General features: G+C 38.7%; 1 protein-coding gene across 1 annotated transcript in view; it reads left to right on the forward strand.

The window, feature by feature from the left end:
- LOC136874921 (meckelin) overlaps positions 1-22,649 on the forward strand; it is a 162,085-nt gene that overhangs the window by 72,014 nt on the left and 67,422 nt on the right. Inside the window, exon 8 of the mRNA XM_067148633.2 lies at positions 2,872-3,034. Coding sequence (XP_067004734.2) covers positions 2,872-3,034 — 163 coding nt within the window. The remainder of the gene's footprint in view (positions 1-2,871; positions 3,035-22,649) is intronic.

Below are 22,649 nucleotides of genomic sequence, written 5' to 3' on the forward strand. Positions count from 1 at the left end.
CTTTCATTGCCATACCAAGTAAATCTAAATTATTTTTGTTTTATTTTCAGAAATATATTTTCATTGAACAGCTACTACTAGATAATTTTTAATGGCTCTAACACCACTGATATTACTGTCAGATTCAGGCCTTCTGCCGCATTAGAACTGCCTACATGAAGTACAGCGAAACCTCATTAGTGTGTTCTTCATTAACACGTTTTCCGGTTTAGCACGTCGTAAATTCTAAGTCCCGATTTTCATTGTATTAAATCTATATAAAAATACCTTGCTTATCGCGTCACAAATTTTCGCTATTACTGCTTAGTATGATCACTTTATTCCTAGTTCTGAAAATGTTATTTGTCATCCCTTGCAAAAGAAACGTGTTTTCCAACTCAGGTAAGACCCGTCGCCCCAGTGGCATGATTACGGGAAAAGTCTTTGAATTCCTGAACTTCATAGGAAAAGTTGCACCTTCACAGAGCAAGCTATTAGTCTCCGGAATGTTCAGTTTGGCTAGCTGGTTAGCAGCGAGATTGCTGAATAACACAGTGAGCCTAGTGCTTGTATTTTGCATTCCATTCCGAAGTTAGAAATTTATTTTTTGTTGAGTGGTACAGTGAAGTGTAGCGAATATTTGTCATAAGATACAGTAGCCTATATCTGGATTAGGAACATAATTGTGTGAAATGGGCTAGTGTGGTGCATATGTGTCTTGAGATAGCCTAGTTATGGATATGGAGAAAGTCGTGAAATGCCTTACTGATGAAAACAAAGTTAAAATTTGTCAGAAAGTGGACTGGCCTCTGCATCTTAAAGCGTGCAGAAGTCGCAAATGTTGGACTCGCATCTTGGAGTTATGACTCAATTATTTGAGTTGGTCGAAGTTTATTGAAAATGTCGTCCAGACACATTCCTCTCGGTCGCTCTTGGATGAGTATAACCTCAAATTCATTGTCTAAGAGTGTGACCAAAAAATAATGTTTAATAACCCACTGCTCTGAGATAAAAGTTTTCTACCAACATTTGTTTTAGAAAGAGCTATTTTTATTGGCCCCCCTGCACATGTTTTCATATTTGTTGTTTGGTATTTTTCACTCCATTCAGTGCACTTCTTATATTATAAGCACTTCTCTGTTGTTTTTCACACCTTTTAATACTTTCCTCTCATCTTTAGAAACAGTAGATATAGTTTTCATTGTACCCGTAGATACATGACATAAGATGCCCTCATGTCGGAAAACGTCTTATCTAGTGTTTCCATATCCCTGTTGGATAGTTTTTATTCATATATTCAGTAGTACATTTTCTCACATAACACGTTCTGTTTTGTTGTCCTCTGAAGGAACATCTTAATAAGGTTCTACTGTATAGCATTATCTTATTCCTTTCTTTTTAATGATCTGGTTTAAAGTCAGTATTCTATTATGTAAAAGGGGCACTGTTTAAAAGAGACAATCAGGTATTATGTCCACCATGTAAAAAGGATTGCCAACAATTGAAAATTTTCAAGTTTGGCAAGATGAAGGCAGGAGTCAGACCTTATGTTTCAGTCGGTCTGATATATTAGTGTATTTTTGTGATTGTATTTGTGTGTTCGGTCTGTTTCACTCTCAGTAAGTGTGTTCGATTCACAAAATGTGTCGTGAGACCCCAGTACTTAGTGTTTCTGTATAGACACATTTTATTTTTCTGGTCTTGTCAGATTGGGGCAAATATTCATTTATAGGTTGAGGAGTAAGGGTTGGAATAAATTATCAAGGGAAATGTTTGATAAATTTTGAAGTTGTTTGAAAATATTTAAGAAAAAAAACTAGGTAAACAATTGATAGGGAATCTACCTCCAGGGTGACAGCCCTAAATGCAAACCATTGATAATAATTGATGATAAACAGTCCTCACATCAGGAAGATTGATGTTGAAATCAACAAAACAAGGGAGCAACTGATCTTGGTATTATTAAGTGCACCCCTACTCGGTGGTTTCCAGTTCTGAGCTATCTATATCTCTCCAGCTCACCTCTGCAGGTGTAATACTGTATTCTGCTTAAAGAGTACCACAAGTTACTGCAAAATCAACATCTTCCTATTCATGCTGACATGTCTGATGGTTGTCTAACCAGACTTCATTCAAGGTAATCCCTTATGAAGACAGCTGTGAGACTAATCAGCGAGTTCATAGTGTGACTGACAGTAGTCCAATGATTGGAAGATTTTTACTCCTCAGGAGTATCAAGACATGCCATCAGTCACATCTGAAGTTCCTGGATTTGACCTGTCTCATGGGATGTGGTCAAAACTGAACAGGTTCAAGACCAACCCTGGAGTCTGTGCAGACTCTCTGTTCAAAGTGGAACAAGCTACCTTCTCCAAAGTGTGACTATGGATTTGGTAGACAGTGAAGCTCGTCATTCTCAATACAGTCAATCAATCAATCAGTCAATCAATCAATCAATCAATCAATCAATCAATCAATCAATCAATCAATCAATCAATCAATCAATCAATCAGTCAATCAATCAATCAATCAATCATTCAATCAATCAATCAATCAGGGTTATTGCCCAGATTTTAGATTTCTTATCACCTGTTTACATAGCAGTTTCTTAAATGTTTTCTGAGAACTTGGAAATTGTCCTATAAGAGCCTACAGAGGAGACATCAAGGATTTCATCTCTGTGACTTCTGCAGCAGTAGACTACATTTTGAAATTAGATTTTAGATTGTGATCAATTTTGTATTCTGTAAAATGTGTACTATACGATTAATAATAATATGTTAATCCTACCATTTAATGCATTTCATAATCTTCATTTGCTTTCCACTTTTGTGTTACAACCTTTTGAAAATTGTATGAATAATATACCCATTTTATGTTGTTACATTTCAGAGTGAAGGTCCAAAATAAGGAGGAAGAAGGCCGTATCTATCCTCCACTAATGGTTGTTACCTATGGAGAAATAACTCGAGATGATATTGATGCAGGGACTCTGGTGACTCTACATTTTTCTGTTAAATATGAGATGACCAACTCTTTCCAGTATTCAATTGAGGTAATAGATGTTTTATGTTGGCATGGGATCCATTGTTAACCCTTTGTGCTCGTTTATTGGATATGTTCCAATATAATAATCTCCTATTGCGTATATCTTGGAACTCTCCAACATATGTTTATTCTGAGAATGGCACTCATTAACTGCATCATTTAAGCTTTTACATACCCTTCAATTATAACCCATCTGTAAAGTAGCAGTTCCAGTTTAAAAAAAAAAAAAATTTCCGTATCAAGACAGGATAAGAATAGTAGGAGGGGGAGTATTCATTCTGGTGAGAAAAGAATTTGTAAGCTACGAGAAAGTTAAAGATGACATACATGAAACTCTAGGTGTAAGGATCATTTCTAAAGATAATAGGCAAGTTGATGTCTTTGAAGTGTACAGTCCAGGAAAGGGTAGCACTGATGCTGATTCAGAATTATTTGATAACATAATCAGCTATGTGGGAAATGATATGGAAAGGAATGTGATTGTAGTGGGAGATCATAATTTATCAAACGTCAATTGGGAAGGTAATGCAAATGACAGGAAGCATGACCAACAAATGGCAAGTAAGTTAATATGGGAAGGACAGATGATTCAGAAAGTGATGGAACCATCTAGAAGGAAGAATGTTCTGGACATGGTGCTGGTAAACCCAGATAAGCTCTATAAAGAAACTGAAAGTAATAGATGGTATTAGTGATCACGAAGCTGTTGTTGTAGTTAAAAATAAATATGATAGAAAGGAAGGTCTTTATAGTAGGACTATTAGGCAGTACCATATGGGTGATAAAACAGGCATGAGGGAGTTTTAAAATAGTAACTACACTGACTGACAGAGCAAATGCAACACCAAGAAGGAGTGGTTAGAACTTTATGCCAATTGCAGGATAGACTGACGTCACTGAGGTATGCTCATGATGTGAAATGCGCCGCTGTGCTGCGCACGTAGCGAACGATAAATGGGACACAGCGTTGGCGAATGGCCCACTTCGTACCGTGATTTCTCAGCCGACAGTCATTGTAGAACGTGTTGTCGTGTGCCACAGGACACGTGTATAGCTAAGAATGCCAGGCCGCCGTCAACGGAGACATTTCCAGCAGACAGACGACTTTACGAGGGGTATGGTGATCGGGCTGAGAAGGGCAGGTTGGCCGCTTCGTCAAATCGCAGCCGATACCCATAGGGATGTGTCCACGGTGCAGCGCCTGTGGCGCAGATGGTTGGCGCAGGGACATGTGGCACGTGCGAGGGGTCCAGGCGCAGCCCGAGTGACGTCAGCACGCGAGGATCGGCGCATCCGCCGCCAAGCGGTGGCAGCCCCGCGCGCCACGTCAACCGCCATTCTTCAGCATGTGCAAGACACCCTGGCTGTTCCAATATCGACCAGAACAATTTCCCGTCGATTGGTTGAAGGAGGCCTGCACTCCCGGCGTCCGCTCAGAAGACTACCATTGACTCCACAGCATAGACGTGCACGCCTGGCATGGTGCTGGGCTAGAGCGACTTGGATGAGGGAATGGCGGAACGTCGTGTTTTCCGATGAGTCACGCTTCCGTTCTGTCAGTGATAGTCACCGCAGACGAGTGTGGCGTCGGCGTGGAGAAAGGTCAAATCCGGCAGTAACTGTGGAGCGCCCTACCGCTAGACAACGCGGCATCATGGTTTGGGGCGCTATTGCATATGATTCCACGTCACCTCTAGTGCGTATTCAAGGCACGTTAAATGCCCACCGCTACGTGCAGCATGTGCTGCGGCCGTACCTTCAGGGGCTGCCCAATGCTCTGTTTCAGCAGGATAATGCCCGCCCACACACTGCTCGCATCTCTCAACAGGCTCTGCGAGGTGTACAGATGCTTCCGTGGCCAGCGTACTCTCCGGATCTCTCACCAGATCAAAAATTGGATGTATGGCTTTTCAGGCGTTTGCTCTATTAACCAGCATTTCGTCTTTGGTCTGACACATCCCACTCTGACGAGTCTAGTGTCAGACCCTACCCACTGATGCTGGGGTGTATGCAGGTGAACTTATCAGAAGCCTCTTATGTGGCACAGTCTGATAACTGCATACGGGAGATAAAACTCCACAATGGAATTAATGCCCGCCTAGCAATTCCAAATGGTAATACTAAATTCCCATGAAGGGAATTAGATATTTTTCCACCAATAGAGCATATCAAAAATCAGATCAAAAATTGGATGTATGGCTTTTCAGGCGTTTGCTCTATTAACCAGCATTTCGTCTTAGGTCTGACACTAGACTCGTCAGAGTGGGATGTGTCAGACCCTACCCACTGATGCTGGGGTGTATGCAGGTGAACTTATCAGAAGCCTCTTATGTGGCACAGTCTGATAACTGCATACGGGAGATAAAACTCCACAATGGAATTAATGCCCGCCTAGCAATTCCAAATGGTAATACTAAATTCCCATGAAGGGAATTAGATATTTTTCCACCAATAGAGCATATCAAAAATCAGATCAAAAATTGGATGTATGGCTTTTCAGGCGTTTGCTCTATTAACCAGCATTTCGTCTTAGGTCTGACACTAGACTCGTCAGAGTGGGATGTGTCAGACCCTACCCACTGATGCTGGGGTGTATGCAGGTGAACTTATCAGAAGCCTCTTATGTGGCACAGTCTGATAACTGCATACGGGAGATAAAACTCCACAATGGAATTAATGCCCGCCTGGCAATTCCAAATGGTAATACTAAATTCCCATGAAGGGAATTAGATATTTTTCCACCAATAGAGCATATCAAAAATCAGATCAAAAATTGGATGTATGGCTTTTCAGGCGTTTGCTCTATTAACCAGCATTTCGTCTGTGCCACATAAGAGGCTTCTGATAAGTTCACCTGCATACACCCCAGCATCAGTGGGTAGGGTCTGACACTAGACTCGTCAGAGTGGGATGTGTCAGACCTAAGACGAAATGCTGGTTAATAGAGCAAACGCCTGAAAAGCCATACATCCAATTTTTGATCTGATTTTTGATATGCTCTATTGGTGGAAAAATATCTAATTCCCTTCATGGGAATTTAGTATTACCATTTGGAATTGCTAGGCGGGCATTAATTCCATTGTGGAGTTTTATCTCCCGTATGCAGTTATCAGACTGTGCCACATAAGAGGCTTCTGATAAGTTCACCTGCATACACCCCAGCATCAGTGGGTAGGGTCTGACACATCCCACTCTGACGAGTCTAGTGTCAGACCTAAGACGAAATGCTGGTTAATAGAGCAAACGCCTGAAAAGCCATACATCCAATTTTTGATCTGATTTTTGATATGCTCTATTGGTGGAAAAATATCTAATTCCCTTCATGGGAATTTAGTATTACCATTTGGAATTGCCAGGCGGGCATTAATTCCATTGTGGAGTTTTATCTCCCGTATGCAGTTATCAGACTGTGCCACATAAGAGGCTTCTGATAAGTTCACCTGCATACACCCCAGCATCAGTGGGTAGGGTCTGACACTAGACTCGTCAGAGTGGGATGTGTCAGACCTAAGACGAAATGCTGGTTAATAGAGCAAACGCCTGAAAAGCCATACATCCAATTTTTGATCTGATTTTTGATATGCTCTATTGGTGGAAAAATATCTAATTCCCTTCATGGGAATTTAGTATTACCATTTGATCTCTCACCAATCGAACACGTGTGGGATCTCATTGGACGCCGTTTGCAAACTCTGCCCCAGCCTCGTACGGACGACCAACTGTGGCAAATGGTTGACAGAGAATGGAGAACCATCCCTCAGGACACCATCCGCACTCTTATTGACTCTGTACCTCGACGTGTTTCTGCGTGCATCGCTGCTCGCGGTGGTCCTACATCCTACTGAGTCGATGCCGTGCGCATTGTGTAACCTGCATATCGGTTTGAAATAAACATCAATTATTCGTCCGTGCCGTCTCTGTTTTTTCCCCAACTTTCATCCCTTTCGAACCACTCCTTCTTGGTGTTGCATTTGCTCTGTCAGTCAGTGTATTATCGCTGGAAAACCATAAATAAAAATATAAACAGACTCTAGGATGTGTTTAAAGCCGTTATTGAGAAATGTGAAAACAGGTTTGTTTTAAAGGTGGTAAGGAATGGTAAAGACCCACTTTATTATAACAGAGAAGTAAATAGACTAAGAAGGAGATGCAGATTGGAAAGAAATAGAATTAGAAATCGCTATGGAAGTAAGGAGAAATTGACGGAACTTACTAGGAAATTGAATCTCTTAAAGAAGTCAGCTAAAGATAACATGATGGCAAGCATAATTGGCAGTCATAGAAATTTTAGTGAAAAATGGAAGCGTATGTATAGGTACTTTGTGATAGTACATAGTACATCACACCCTCGCACTATATGTAGAAGTGAGAGATATTATTGTCAGTATTTGGTTTATTATTATTATTATTATTATTATTATTATTATTATTATTATTATTATTATTATTATTATTATTATTATCATCGGTTTCATTTGTATATTTTTAGAGAATAAATTATAGCTATGGGAATCAAGCCATTATTCTGAGGAAAGTTCAGTTTTGCTCTCCAGTTTTTCTTGATATTACTGAATAACCCAGTAAACCTGTTTTTGTTTATATTCCGCATTCCATTCAGAAGTTAGAAATGTATTTTGTGTTGAGTGATGCAGTGAAAGGTAGCAAATATTTGTCGCATGATAGACTACGTAAGGATTAGGAACACAATCGTGTGAAGTTGACTTGCTTAGTGCATATTTGTCTTGTGATAGCCCCATTATAGATACTGAAAAATTCGTGTAATCGTTTATTAACAGTGGCAAATTCAGGAAGTGAATAGGCATTTGTGTCTTTCAACGCTGGTGCGTATGTAGAAGCTCGCACTGTCGAGTTTCGACTTAAGTCGATCAAACTGTTGTCGCATTCAAGATGACGGTTAAAGTAATTTCTCTCGCACATGGCTGAGTTTAACCGCCAAATAATTCATGGTTGAAGAGTGTGATCTGCAATAATGCACTGATATTTTACACTGCCCCACTGCAAATTTTATTATTTTTGTTATCAGATATTTTACACACTGTTTTTTAATAAGCCTCATTGGGAAAGTTTTTCATATTATCTCTCATTCTTATCATGTCTTTTAATACTCTCATCGCATCTTCAGAAACAGTAGATAGCCTATATCTTTCTCTGTACCCGTACATACATGACGTAAAATGCATACATGTTGGGGAAAAACACATGAAGTGTTTATATATTTGTGTTGGATAGTTTTTATTTGTGTGTTCCATAGTATATTTTCTCGCTTAATGCATTATCTTTCATTGTCCCCTGCAGAAATGCATAAAGAGGTTTTACTGAATAAACTAACCTTCAAAATCGATCATCAACTCTGCACCGTATCTTGAGGTTTATCGCATTCTTGCTTAATGTCAGTACATAGTTTTAAAATTTAGCGATCATTTACTTCAGCCTTTATTTCTAATGAGTTAACTACTGCTATTGGCCATGTTATTTACGCATTTATTACGAAAACAAGTTCTTTTTCATTTCGAATTGTGCTTATAGAACACCAGCCAACGATTATTGCTAATCGACTCCGAAATTGCCTTCAAGTTCAAATGTCGACGAGAGAGCTAGTTAGTGCACATGGCGAAAAATCTATACCGAAGATGATCAATCACATTCAATATAATCGCTGGAGTGCATAAATATTGATAATGGAAAAAATTACGCACGCTTAATCGTTCGTAATAACGGATGCATCATTGGTAGAGTTCTCGCTGTTACCAAAGGATAATACACAGTTTAACATAGGGATTTTCAAGGGACAGAAAAAAGCTGCCATTATAATGGAGTTCTCGCTATATGCTGTACTTGCTATACCGGATTTCTACTGTATTTGATTATTGTTTGCATGAAGAAGCTATACCAAATAAATGGAGAGTTGCTATAGTAGCCCCTGTGTATAAAGGAAAGGGTAATAAGACATAAAGCTGAAAATTATAGGCCAGTAAGTTTGACATGCATTGCATGTAAGCTTTGGGGAAGTATTCTTTCTGATTATATTAGGGATGTTTGCAAAATTAATAACTGGTTTGATACAAGGCAGTTCGGTTGTACAAAAGGTTATTCCACTGAAGCTCAACTTGTAGGATTCCAGCAAGATATAGCAGATATCTTGGATTCAGGAGGTCAAATGGATTGTATCGCGATTGACCTGTCTAAGGCATTTGTTAGGGTGGGTCATGGGAGACTAGTGGCAAAATTGAGTGCGATTGGACTAGACGAAAGAGTGACTGAATGGGTTGCTGTATTTCTAGAAAATAGATCTCAGAGAATTAGAGTAGATGAAGCTTTATCTGACCCTGTAATAATTAAGAGGGGAATTCCTCAAGGCAGTATTATTAGACCTTTATGTTTTCTTATATATATAAATGATATGAGTAAAGAAGTGGAATCAGAGATAAGGCTTTTTTTGTGGGTGATGTTATTCTGTATAGAGTAATAAGTAAGTTACAGTATTGTGAGAAACTGTAAAATGTTCTCGGTAATGTTGTGAAAAGTACAGTTTGCAATGGTACACTATGTGATCAAAAGTATCTGGACACCCCCAAAAACATACGTTTTTCATCTTAGGTGCTTTGTGCTGCCACCTACTGCCAGGTACTCCATATCAGTGGCTTCAGTAGTCAGCAGACATCGTGAGAGAGCAGAATGGGACGCTCCGCGCAACTCATGGACTTCGAACATGGTCAGGTGATTGGTTATCACTTGTGTCAGAAGTCTGTACGCGAGATTTCCACACTCCTAAACATCCCTAGGTCCACAGTTTCTGATGTGATAGTGAAGTGGAAATGTGACGGGACACGTACAGCATGAAAGCGTACAGGTCGACCTTGTCTGTTGACTGACAGAGACCGCCGACAGTTGAAGAGGGTCGTCATAGGCAGGCATCTATCCAGACCATCACACACGAATTCCAAATTGCATCAGGATCCACTCCAAGTATTATGACAGTTCGGCAGGAGGTGAGAAAACTTGGATTTCATGGTCAAGCAGCTGCCCATAAGCCACACATTATGCAGGGCAATGCCAAATGACGCCTTGCTTGGTGTAAGGAGCATAAACTTTGAACAATTGAACAGTGAAAAAACATTGTCTGGAGTGATCAATCACGGTTCACAATATGGCGATCTGATGGCAGGGTGTGGGAATGCCGAATGCCCGGTGAACGTCACCTGCCAGCATGTGTAGTGCCAACAGTAAAATTCGGAGGTGGTGGTGTTATGGTGTGTCGTGCTTTTCATGGAGGGGGCTTGCACCCCTTGTTGTTTTGTATGGCACTATCACAGCACAGGCCCACATTGATGTTTTAAGTACCTTCTTGCTTCCCACTGTTGAAGAGCACTTTTGGGATGGCGATTGCATCTTTCAACACGATCGAGCACCTGTTCATAATGCACGGCCTATGGCGAAGTGGTTACACGACTTTAACATCCCTGTTGGACTGGCCTGCACAGAGTCCCTACCTGAATCCTATATAACACCTCTGGGATGTTTTGGAACGCCAACTTCGTGCCAGGCCTCACCGACCGACATCGCTACCTCTCCTCAGTGCAGCACTCCGTGAAGAATGGGCTGCCATTCCCCAAGCAACCTTCCAGCACATGATTGAACATATGCCTGCGAGAGTGGAAGCTGTCATCAAGGCTAAGGGTGGGCCAACACCATATTGAATTCCAGCATTACCGATGGAGGGTGCCACAAACTTGTACATCATGTTCAGCCAGGTGTTCGGATACTTTTGATCACATATCGTATGATGATGAACGGGGTTAAAAGTCAGGTTGTGAGTTTCACAAATAGTAAAAGTCCTCTCAGTTTTAATTACTGTGTTGATGGGGTGAAAGTTCCTTATGGGAATCATTGTAAGTTCCTAGGTGTTAATATAAGGAAAGATCTCCATTGGGGTAATCATATAAATGGTATTGTAAATACAGTGGAACCTCGATTCTCCGTTTCTGGGGTGACCACGGAAAAAGAAGTAAGAAACAGAAAATCCGGGAATGAATTAAAACCATCAGCAATTTGGCTAAACATAATAATAATTCAATGCGAATAATTATAATGTAACAAACACCTCTGAAACAAACCAAACTACAGCCCTAATGGGCTTTGGCCTACCAAGCGACTACTGCTAAGCCCAAAGGTCTGCAGATTACAAGGTGACGCATGGTCAGTGTGACGAATTCTCTCGGCTGTTATTCCTAGTTCTCTAGACCGGGGTCGCCATCTCACTTTTAGATAGCTCCTCAATTAACGGTAGTCACGTAAGCTGGTGGACCTAGAACCAGCCCTCATAGCCAGGTAAAAATGCCTGACGTGGCCGGGAATGAAACCCAGGGCCTATGGGTGAGAGGCAGGCAAGCTAGTCTGCACGGCCGGCTTCAAACATTAATTACACGAGTTATTCATTCATTCATTCATTCATTTATTTAGCTTCCATAGACTGTACAATTACATATTTTGAAATATGCCAACAGTATAGGAGTTGTCAAGTGATTTCCTAATACTAACAATAATATATGCACAACAATGAACATTTTGAAAAAGGAAGAAGAACAGAAACACCACATACCTCAATGTTAGGACAGCACATCTTAATTTTTTTAAATATTATTAATAACCAATATTTACAAGACAAAATAAAAATATATTGGTGTGGTGTTAATAATGTGAACATAGTCAATGTGACATTAACATATTTTTAAGGCTATATACTAGATTACAAGTTAATAAGTAGTAGCATCATTACCAGCACTTCATCATGTATTCTTCTGTACTGTAGAAGCAGCTACTCAGCAGGAGATTTTTTAAAGCTGTGGTAAATGAACTGACGGGACTAATATCTTTAATCGTATTTGGAAGCTTATTATACAATCTGATTCCAACAGAGTCTACATGTCTCAAGGCAATGGTTTTACTCTTGTGTTCGATAAAAATATTATTTCTTGTTCGCGTCTGGTAATTGTGATTGTCAAAATTCTTTCTGAAGTGATCAATATTTTTTTTCACGTGTAGAATGCATTGCATGATGTATATACTTGGTACTGGGAGTATTCTTAGTCTCTTAAATAATGGTCTGCAATGATCTAACCTGTTACGTCTCAATATAATTCTGATAGCTCGTTTCTGTATTCGAAAAATAACATCAAGATTTGATTTGTAACAGCCCCAGAGACCAATAGCATAAGTGATGACAGAATGGAAATATCCAAAATATGCCATTCTAACATATTCTTCACTACAACTATTAGACAAAATCCTTAAGGCAAAACAAACAGAACTCAGAGACTTCCCTATTTTTTTAATATGACAATCCCATCTTAATTTTTCATCTATATGGACACCTAAAAATTTTGTGGTCAACGTACTTTCAATTACATTTGCATTTAATATAAGGTTGTGTTTTTTTGCAGTTTTGTCATGGTAGTTAGATGCCTTGAATTCCATGTATTGGGTCTTTTTAAAGTTCAATGTTAATTTGTTTTTCCTGAACCATGATTCTAACCTAGACAGGACTGTATTTGCTGTAGTTTCTATAGACGTAGGGTCAGGATTATTAATAATTATGTTTGTATCATCAGCATACAGAACTGCTGTTTCTACTTGATTATTGTGAGGAAGATCATTCACATAGATCAAGAAAAGAACAGGCCCCAAAATACTACCCTGCGGAATACCTAAGTCTATGCTTTTTACCTGAGAGTGATATGTCTCATTATGCCCTTTACTGTTACAATGTATAATTTCAACAAACTGGGATCGTTTATTCAGGTATGATCTAAACCAGTCATTAACAATTCCTCTAACTCCAATCTGATATAATTTGTGCAACAATATTTCATGATCAACAGTATCAAATGCCTTTGAAAGGTCAAGAAATAGTCCTATCACAGTTTCATCATTGTCAAGAGCATTTACGACCAACTGTGTAAAATGTGATAAAGCAGACAAAGTACTTCTGCCAGCTCTGAACCCATGTTGTGCATTATTTAACAAGTTATATTTGATTAAAAATTTAGTAAGCCGATCTTTCATAGCACATTCAAATATTTTTGAAATAACAGTAAGTATTGATATTGGTCTGTAGTTACTGTATGTAAATCGTGTAAGTTTCCACTTTTAAAGACTGGGATAACTTTAGCTATTTTTAGGAGATTAGGGAACTGACCACTAGAAAATGATTCATTGATGAGATAATTTAAAGGCTGTACCAGATAGGGAGCACATTTTTTAATGAGTTTAGTGGGAACTTCATCTACACCTGTGGAAGTTTTGTTCTTCAAAGATTGTATGATTTTAAAAACTTCCAGTTCTGTTACTGGAGTTAACTGCATAGAGTTTTGCACAAAGGTTGGGAGTTCTGGTAATACATCTGATTTATTTGCATTTTCAAGTTTGTATGGTAGGGATAGAAAGAAATCATTTATATAATTAGCCAAATGATGAGGGTCATTCATTTGTATTCCCTTATCATTTTTTATGGCAGCAACTTTATTTCCAACTGCATGTCTGTTGGTTTCTCCCTTGATTACCTTCCATATGGTTCGTGATTTATTGCACGACTCTTTAACTTTCTTGTTATTGTGCATTATCTTAGCCATCCTAAGAACTCTTCGATAGACTGATTTGTAGTTTTTAACATACTTACAAAAAACCTGGTCACAACTCTGCTGTGCTAATCTACTTAGTAATTTACATTTTTGACTTGAGATCCGTATACCCTTCGTGATCCATGGCTTTTTTGAAGATTCATTAATTACTGCAAGTTTTTTTGGAAAGTGTAATTCAAATTCCGTTAAAAAAATGCTTAAAAAGGTTCTATACTTTTGGTCAATGCTATGACCGAATGTTATTGGAGTCCAGGTCTGAAGTTTAAGGCTTTCAATGAAACTGCCACATGCAGCTGCAGAGAAAAAACGAGTTAATTGTGCTTGCTTTATTTTGGTTGAATGCTTGCTAGCATTCTCAAATTCTAGTTGTAAAATTTGAGCATGATGATCTGATAATCCAAAATTTATATTGGATGCTTGCATTTTAGAACAATGGAAATTAATACAAATGTTGTCTATCGTTGTAGCTGAGGTGGCAGTTACCCGGGTGGGTGTAAAAATGAAGTGTTTTAGATTACAGCTTTGAAGAACATGCAGTAGTTGTGATGTTGATGGAAGGTTTTCTTCAGCAAAATCTATGTTAAAATCACCACAAAGTATTACTTCTGCGCTGCTATTCCTACCGAAAATGTTATGAAGGACTTGATCTAATTTTTCTAAGAAAATTTCCACATCAGCATCCGGTGAACGGTACACGGTTAACAGAATTACCCTTTTACCATAGGGAAGCTTAAATTCCACTGAAGTTAGTTCAAAATCTAATTCAGAATTATGCACTTCAAGATCCTTCCTTTCTTTACATTCAATTCCTGACTTAGCAAAAATACAAAGTTACAAATCTCTATGCTTTACATTCACTTTTACCAGGGAAACTTCGTCAGTTTCCCTTGAAAACTTCTTTCATGTCAGCAGCTTTGATCAGCCAAGCTCATCGAAATATCTAATAAATAACGCCAAGCTGAACAACAATCGATCGCAAGTAGTTTTTAATTCTGTTATCTAATCAAATACGGCAGATCAGATACAAAAGCGCTCAACTTGATAGCGAAATCCCTTCTTTTAATCTTTCATTTAATTTGGTCACAGGTATACCGTACTCTTTGTAGTAAATTTCTGGAAATCTTCTACCCCGTAAATTAGGCCTACATCGACTTTTAAAGGTTATGTTGAACTCTAGGATATGGTTTTGAATGCAAGTATTGATTCTCAAAAGTTTTCCAATGCATTAAATATTCAATTCTACCTGTCACTAATCATAAGCAGAATGGATAGAGAAAATAAACCCATCAAAGCTCCAGAAATTTCAGTTTATTTGTGACTTATAGCTCAGCTGGAAAACACGCTCGCTGCACAAGCCATTGTGAGTGGGAAATGATATGACCTTTTTAAATGTTACGCTGTGCACATAAAACAAATGCTGTTTTTATAAAGACATTTTAACATAAAAATGTTAACGTAAAAATCTCTGTCCTTGATTATTACCAAAACAGTAATGGCTTTATATTTGTAAAGTCAATATTTCTTCTGGTCTCGAGAACGCATTCGTATCCGATTAAAATACTAGATTCGTGTTAGGAAGGAGCAATTTCATTTCTGTCTGAAAGTCTGTCTGTATTATATAGTGCCCTGTGGGAAGTGCCGAAAACCTGTTCGGCAATAGGATAGAAAAATGTCAGAAATAAACATCTAACCCTGGACATAATGTAGATATTTTATAAGTACGAACATTGGATGAAACTCGTTCTATCTTCAAGTAGAGCTGTTGAAATATGCTTGTGTCTCCTTCCAATTGTTGTGGCCACTCTGCTTTATGATTTCCAAGGATTCCCTAAATAACACTAGCTGAATGCGATGCTAAGATGGTCCCTTAACCCGTAGAGAGCCAGACAACGATATATCGTTGTTTCGTATATATGCGTAAAGTGCCAACCACGATATATCGTTGTTTGGATAGCGCGCAATTCTATATGAGTTAGTACAACTTGGGCCGTCAGATTGCAACATCTTATGTGTCGAGTCCATAGAGAATTGTCATTAGATTTTAACTACGCCGCTAGATAGTGCGTAAATTCATTCACTATCATGCAGTGAATTTCTGAAGTCCGTGTTCATCTACGACATATGATTTCCGTGCCGCGTGAGTAAAATGGCAACTAGCGGGAGAAGTTATTTTGTTAACGACGACGAACTGGCTATATATCTTAATAAATTTTAGTGAAGAAGAGGATGTTGAAGACTCTGATGAGGAATTCATTCCTCCAACAAGTGAGGAAGGCGAAAGTGAAAGTGTTATTGGGAGTGATAATGGCGAGTTTTCTGTAAACACTCAACCACGTGCTCATTGTCCGAGTATAAACATTGAAAGTGGTAATGACCGTCTGAGTGACAGTACTGATGATGATGACGGCTGTAACAATATCCAACAGCATCAATTTCCTGTTTTCCGTGAAATTCAATTACGTCAAGATGCAAAATACCAACCCTAACCTGATTATTATGATTCTCCTGGCCCAAGACACGCCCCTTCGTCGGACGCAAACCTATTGCGTATTTTTATTTTATTTTTCACGGCTCAATTATTGAATCTCATAACTACAGAGACAAGCACATATGAGAAATCATGTCTTGTCATCATATGCCAGAGCACAGCAGTGGCGCCCAGTTATATTGTCTGAAATGAAGGCTTTCATTGCTGTTTTGTTGGAAATGGGTATAACTACAAGGCCGAGCATATTTTCTTATTGGGTCAAAAACTCCCGTTATATTCCATGGTTTGGAAATATGTTCTCAAGAAACATATTCCAGTTGATCTTGAGATTCTTTCATCTTGTGAACAAGAGGGTTAAGCAAGTTCACCGCCGATCGCTTTAATTATCACAATGAAGTTACGTTAACATCAAAATCCATAGGTATGTCATTGTTGTCCTTTCATGAGATACTTTTTCTTGAAAAACGCTTGATCAAGGTTTTAGCTTTGATGGAACTGAAATTTCTGGACAGTTAATCCGGGAAATTGTTTCTTCAAGGATTGGATAATGCAGAATTTTTACAACATGATGTAATTAGAATGTTCGCAGGACCATATAATTTCAACGAATAATCTGGGAAAACGTAGTTTCCGGGAATGAATAATCGAGGTTCCACTGTAAATAGTACAGATCTCTGCACATGGTTATGAGGGTGTTTAGGGGTTGTAGTAAGGATGTGAAGGAGTGGGGATATAATTCTCTGGTAAGACCCCAACTAGAGTATGGTTTCAGTGTATGGGACCCTCACCAGGTTTACTTGATTCAAGAACTGGAAAAAATCCAAAGAAAAGCAGCTTGATTTGTTCTGGGTGATTTCCAACAAAAGAGTAGCATTACAGAAATGTTGCAAAGTTTGGACTGGGAAGACTTAGGAGAAAGGAGACGAGCTGCTCGACTAAGCAGTATGTTACATGTTACAAATCTCATGACTGGTCCGTATTGAAATGTACATTAATTCAACAATGGTACAAACGTTTATTGACATCCACCTATTCAACACACATTGGGTTCTTAAAAATTAAGATTTACATCTTGTCATATTAATTTAACTGGACATGTTTTGCCCATACAATGGGCATCATCAGCCTTAATCTCATGCCTGAAAGATAAAGATCATGATCCTGATTGCTCTAGTCAAAATGTTACATAGAGAAATATGTGCTGTAAAAATGAGGAAACTTGTGAGTTCCTAAATGACAATATACACAATTAAAACATGTTTAATATATATATGTATGAGTAAAATGAGTAATGTTGGTGCAATCTTGCATTAAAATCCTTAAAACATTCTTAAAATAGCCAAACTGTCCTTATTTACATGAACGGTAAGAAAGCCTATAGCTAAAATTATGGCTTTGAGGTGCAGCATCAAAATGAATGGAATCTGGTTAAAGGCATCTCAAATTGAAGTCGTAGAATGGTTACAATGAGCCTTAAGTGGCTTAATCATTTAAAGAAGACATTAAATATTCTTGTAGAAAGCTTATAGTATTATCGAGAGTATACAAGTGTGTGACTGATGGAGTTGTTGCTGTTGTTATTAAACCCGTATTTGTGAGTTGAGTCCGCAGTCTTATTTTTGTTGAAAAAATTATAAAAGGTTCACGGCTGAGTGTTGTCGTGTGTGTCTTTACTAGCTGATGCGATTGTTTCCTCGTTGTGCTAATAGTCAAATGGGAACGCTCGTGCTTGATGTTGGCTATAGCTTGGATGTTGAGAACGACTATTGATGGATGCGTGGTGCAGAATCTGTAGTGAGAGGAGGGTAGAAAGACTTCAAGTTTAAAGAAAAGACGGCTATATTTGGCAAAAAACGCTGTGTATACATTTGCTTATCCTCTCGATTTTTGTGGTATGAACTAGTTGCTTTTGCAGGATCAGAACAAGTGACGCTTGTGACATGCACCCTCACACAAGTGATATCAGAATGGTGTCTGGCTAGTGACACCATGGGAAGGCGTATCACAACAAGGAAGCAACAAAATCAAAATGCTACCAAAACACAGAAAATTTTTTAAAAATAAATGTGGAAGAGTGAATATTGAATACAAGGGACCCATTTCCCAAGGAACAAAGGGGTGGGATCAACATGGGAGCCAGAACAAGCACCTACAAGAATAATTTATACACCCTTTCCAAGAAAAACTACTATAATTAATTCAAAAATTAATACAAACTATTACATCTTTAGCAGGAAATAAATAGGTGAAATAAATGAATTTTGTCGAGTTAGAAAATAAATATTTGAAGTTTCAAGTAAATAAAAATAAATACATAAATCGTATCTACATAATAATACTGTTGTTTTTAAAAAAGGAAGAGAATTTTTTTTAAATATAGTGCTTTTTAAAATAGAATAAATAATTTATAAATCCTAAGGTGAGATTTTTAACAATTAAATATAATATCTCCTAATTAAAATAATTAAATAAATGAATCTTGAGGTAAATTTTAAGAAAATATAATGTAATAAAACGAAATACTAACCCTAGCGACATAATTAAGAAAGGAGCTCCTTGAATAAACCAAAAATGTACCATATTACATGCTATCTACACTTAAAATAGATAAATTGTCTAAGGACCATTCTTAATGGAGGGTTCACCACACCGAACGCATAGTAGAAGAAGATAAATGCAAATCGCGTCGCATCAAATCAATTTACCAAGACAAATCTTGATGGAAAAATATCAGTCACATAGCATACCACAGAAATAGAACCGTATTGCATAGTAAAATTAAACACCACCAAAATTAAACCACAACCAGAAAGAAACGAGAAATCATCATACATATGCCGTACACTTCAAGACAGAACCAGTCAGGGAATGCAAAAAATTAGTAATCACACATATACAAATACACGCTCGAAAGAGAGCAACAACAATAGAGATCCGTACACAACGGCATCCAGAGGTAGACTTTACATGCGATAAGATTATAATAATAATAATAATAATAATAATAATAATAATAATAATAATAATAATAATAATAATAATAATAATAATAATAATAATAATAATAATAATTGTTACCGTGTTTTGGTGGTAGGTAGAGGTGAAAGAAGGTGCGGGCGTGAATGGATCTCAAGCTACGAAAATATAGTGCATGTAAACAAAATTTAAAATTTAATAAGGTTATATTTTTTTTTCAAAATAAATAAGTAACAAGCATGGCAGTTACAGAGTAGCAAGTCAAAAAAAGGTAGTTACAATATTTACAGAAGTTGGGCTTCGAGCCCCGAATTCACAATGCTTGGGCAATCAGCTCAGTTTTATCCCAAACACAATTTTAACAGAGGGGCAGAAAACCCCATTCATACCTAGGAGCCCTTGCTCCAAATTACACTGAAAAACCTCCTCGAGGCATACAACATACAATTTTTAAAAGAGTGACACGCTCTCCAATTTAAGCCTCTCCCAGGCCACACTAAACTCCACCTTCAAGCTGTCCTCAACGGACATAACACAGGGGTAAAATACCCAATCTACTGAGGTCTATTAAACGAAAAGAATGTTAATTAAATGACCTCTAAAATAACAATTTGAGAGGAGGCGAACTTGCACTCCTAATACACTTTGTTTTTAAGACCTATTTTGGCTCTTAGGCCACTGATGCAAGGGCTAATCCCATACTACAGAGGTGACTTAAGAAAGGAACAATAATTTTACGTTATCGAAGAATAGGTTGTGAAAAATAAGTTCACCTCAAAACAATATGAGTGGGAGCTCGAGAGGGTTAGCACTCTCTATCCCATTATGTAGCTTTACAAGAGAATAGAAGAAAAGAGTAGTTACATTTTAGGAAAAGGTTACATGATGGAAAACGCTTCGAACCCGCCGCGAGAGTTAAACTGCCGACCTAGCAAGAAAAGAAGTTATTAATAGGCCATTACCTGGTAGTAGATCGCAGCCGAGGAAAGAGGCGCTTCCCGCCTCCTGCTATGTACTTAATACACTGAAAGATGGAACAGAAGTGGCCCGGAGACCCTAAAATCAGCAGTTTAAATACTCTCGCAGAAAATTCTAGGCGTTAGGGGAAAGAAAACACCCTCCCACAAAGATTTTATTGGGTAGGACCTCGCAACAGATTCAAGTTGGGGAAAGATACACCAGATTGGTCAGAAATTCATTGAAGAAATTCGTGATTGGATACATTCAAAACAAGGGGAAGAAAGGGGTAAATATTGCTAACTTAAACAATGACAGAAAGAAATTTAACAAAGAACAAACTCCTGAAATTAAATTTTCTCCAACAAAATAGTTCTTTGACTCCGCACTAGGTTGCACTATTGTTGATCTTCAGTAGTGTCCTCTAGAAGAGAAAGTTCACACCTCTTAATACAAGCAAAACAAAAGTACGTCGAAAATGACACAGTTCACAAACTCAAAAATTTCCAGGTAGTGACATCTTCTGAGAAATTTGGAAATTAAGACCGTAGATAAAGTTCAGACTTCCTCCAGAAGAGGAGTTTTAACTGGCGCAACTTTTAAATAAACGGTGTGGAGGTGTACCGCCCGGTACAGACCTCCCCCCCCAAAAGTTCCTCCAAGGGGTAACACAGAAGAACATAAACTTTTGTTTGAAAATAAGTTCCAAGTTTTGATGTTGATATTAAGATAACTTGCAGAAGTATTTGAGAAATTTCTTAATTCGGTTCCAAAATTTTGTTGTTGCAGGTGAAGTAAAGTCTTTATGTTTATAGAAGTTGAATTTCTGAAGATAAGCTTTTAATACTTAAAAGTGAAGGAAAAATTTGCAATGTCCACCAAATATTGCTGTTGAATTCCCAAGTGTAGTTATCTCTTATAGTAACTGTCCATGTAGTTGATGTTGATGAAGTTGGATGGCCAGACCGGCCGTTGCAGCTTGCGTCCAAAAGGAGGCCGCTCGGACCCCTTAAGTACCCTGAGATACCGCTCGCCCGCACTATGAGGGGAGCAGAGGTGTTGAAACACGCCGCGCCCGCGGTGAACATATACAGGCTGCGGGCCAGTAGCAGGTCGTGCGCCGCACATCCGCCTTGGCCGGGAGGAGAGCTCCGGCTCGCCGTGCACATGTCGGCCTCGCTGGAGAGGAGGGGGCCCATCCCCCTCCCCAGTTGCTGCACGGCGCTGCGCGGCTGCGGGGGCACTGAAACATTAAAGCTAGGCGGCAGAATTGTGTTGGACCATCGTCTTCATTGAGGGTACAGGCATTATGGAGAGGTTGAGGGGCCAGCGGCGTGTAGATATCCATGGCATTAAATATTATGAAGCCACAGTGTAAGGTGGAGCAGGAGACGGGAGCGTGGTAATGGCCGTGGCAAGGACAGAATGGCAGTTTAACGGGTCGGGACAGGTTTTACAAAAATGCTTACATCTGAAACAAAATATTATAGGTAGTGCAGAATGCCTTAAAAGTGAAACTCAAAAAAAAAATATAACCTTCATATCCTTTCAAAATAATATGAAGCAAGTTAACACAGAAATTACACTGATTTCACCTGGGACAGGTGAACTCTAAATATCCTCTCGGTGGCTGGATTACTTAACAATAAGGTAACCGGCGTAAGAAAATCGAGAATGATACAAGGCCCATGAAATCTGGGGGCAAGCTTGCCCGCGGGAACAAAATTTTTGACCATAACCTGGTCACCTACCTTCAAAGGGGTGGGTCTCCGTCCACGATCATACCTTTCCCTAACCTTTTCATGAGACACTTTAAGATTGGCTTTAGCCTTCTTCCAAAGATCTTTAATGTTGTCCGGATCTATTGTCTCGGGCAGAATGTCACTCAGAGACCAGAGGTTAGAGAGCGGCGAGTTAGGAACAAACTTGAACATCAAAGAAGCTGGAGTAAACTTGTGAGATTCATGAACCGCCGAATTCAAAGCAAAAGCTAACCAATGCAGGGACGTGTCCCACCTGGAAGGATCTTCATGATGATAAGCAATGAGAGCGGACCTGAGATTACGGTTAACCCGTTCAGCCAGAGATGGTTGCGGGTAATAAGCAGAAGTAGTTACATGAGATATTGATAAGTCAAAACAGAATTTACGAAATAAATTAGATGTAAAAGCCTTAGCATTATCAGATACAATATATTGACACGGACCAAAAGAAGCAAAAATAGAATTTAAGCAGGTAATGGTGGACTGAGCGGTAGCCAGCTTAGTCGGAAATAACCAGGAAAATCTAGTAAAACCATCTACACATACAAAGATGAACTTGTTGGCATTCCCCTTTGACTGGGGGAAGGGTCCCACATAATCAATATACAGGCGTTCCATGGGGCGCGACGCTTGATGAGAAGACAAAAGGCCTACCTTAGTGGACATGGTTGGTTTACTAAGCAAACAAGATTTACAGGCTTTTACAAGTTCACGAATTTCACCGTCCATACCTTTCCAGATGAACCTTTCACGAATCTTTTCACGGGTTTTAAAGATTCC

The sequence above is a fragment of the Anabrus simplex genome, chromosome 5 (genome assembly GCF_040414725.1).
Source record: "Anabrus simplex isolate iqAnaSimp1 chromosome 5, ASM4041472v1, whole genome shotgun sequence".
In the NCBI taxonomy this organism is placed as follows: Eukaryota; Metazoa; Arthropoda; class Insecta; order Orthoptera; family Tettigoniidae; genus Anabrus; species Anabrus simplex.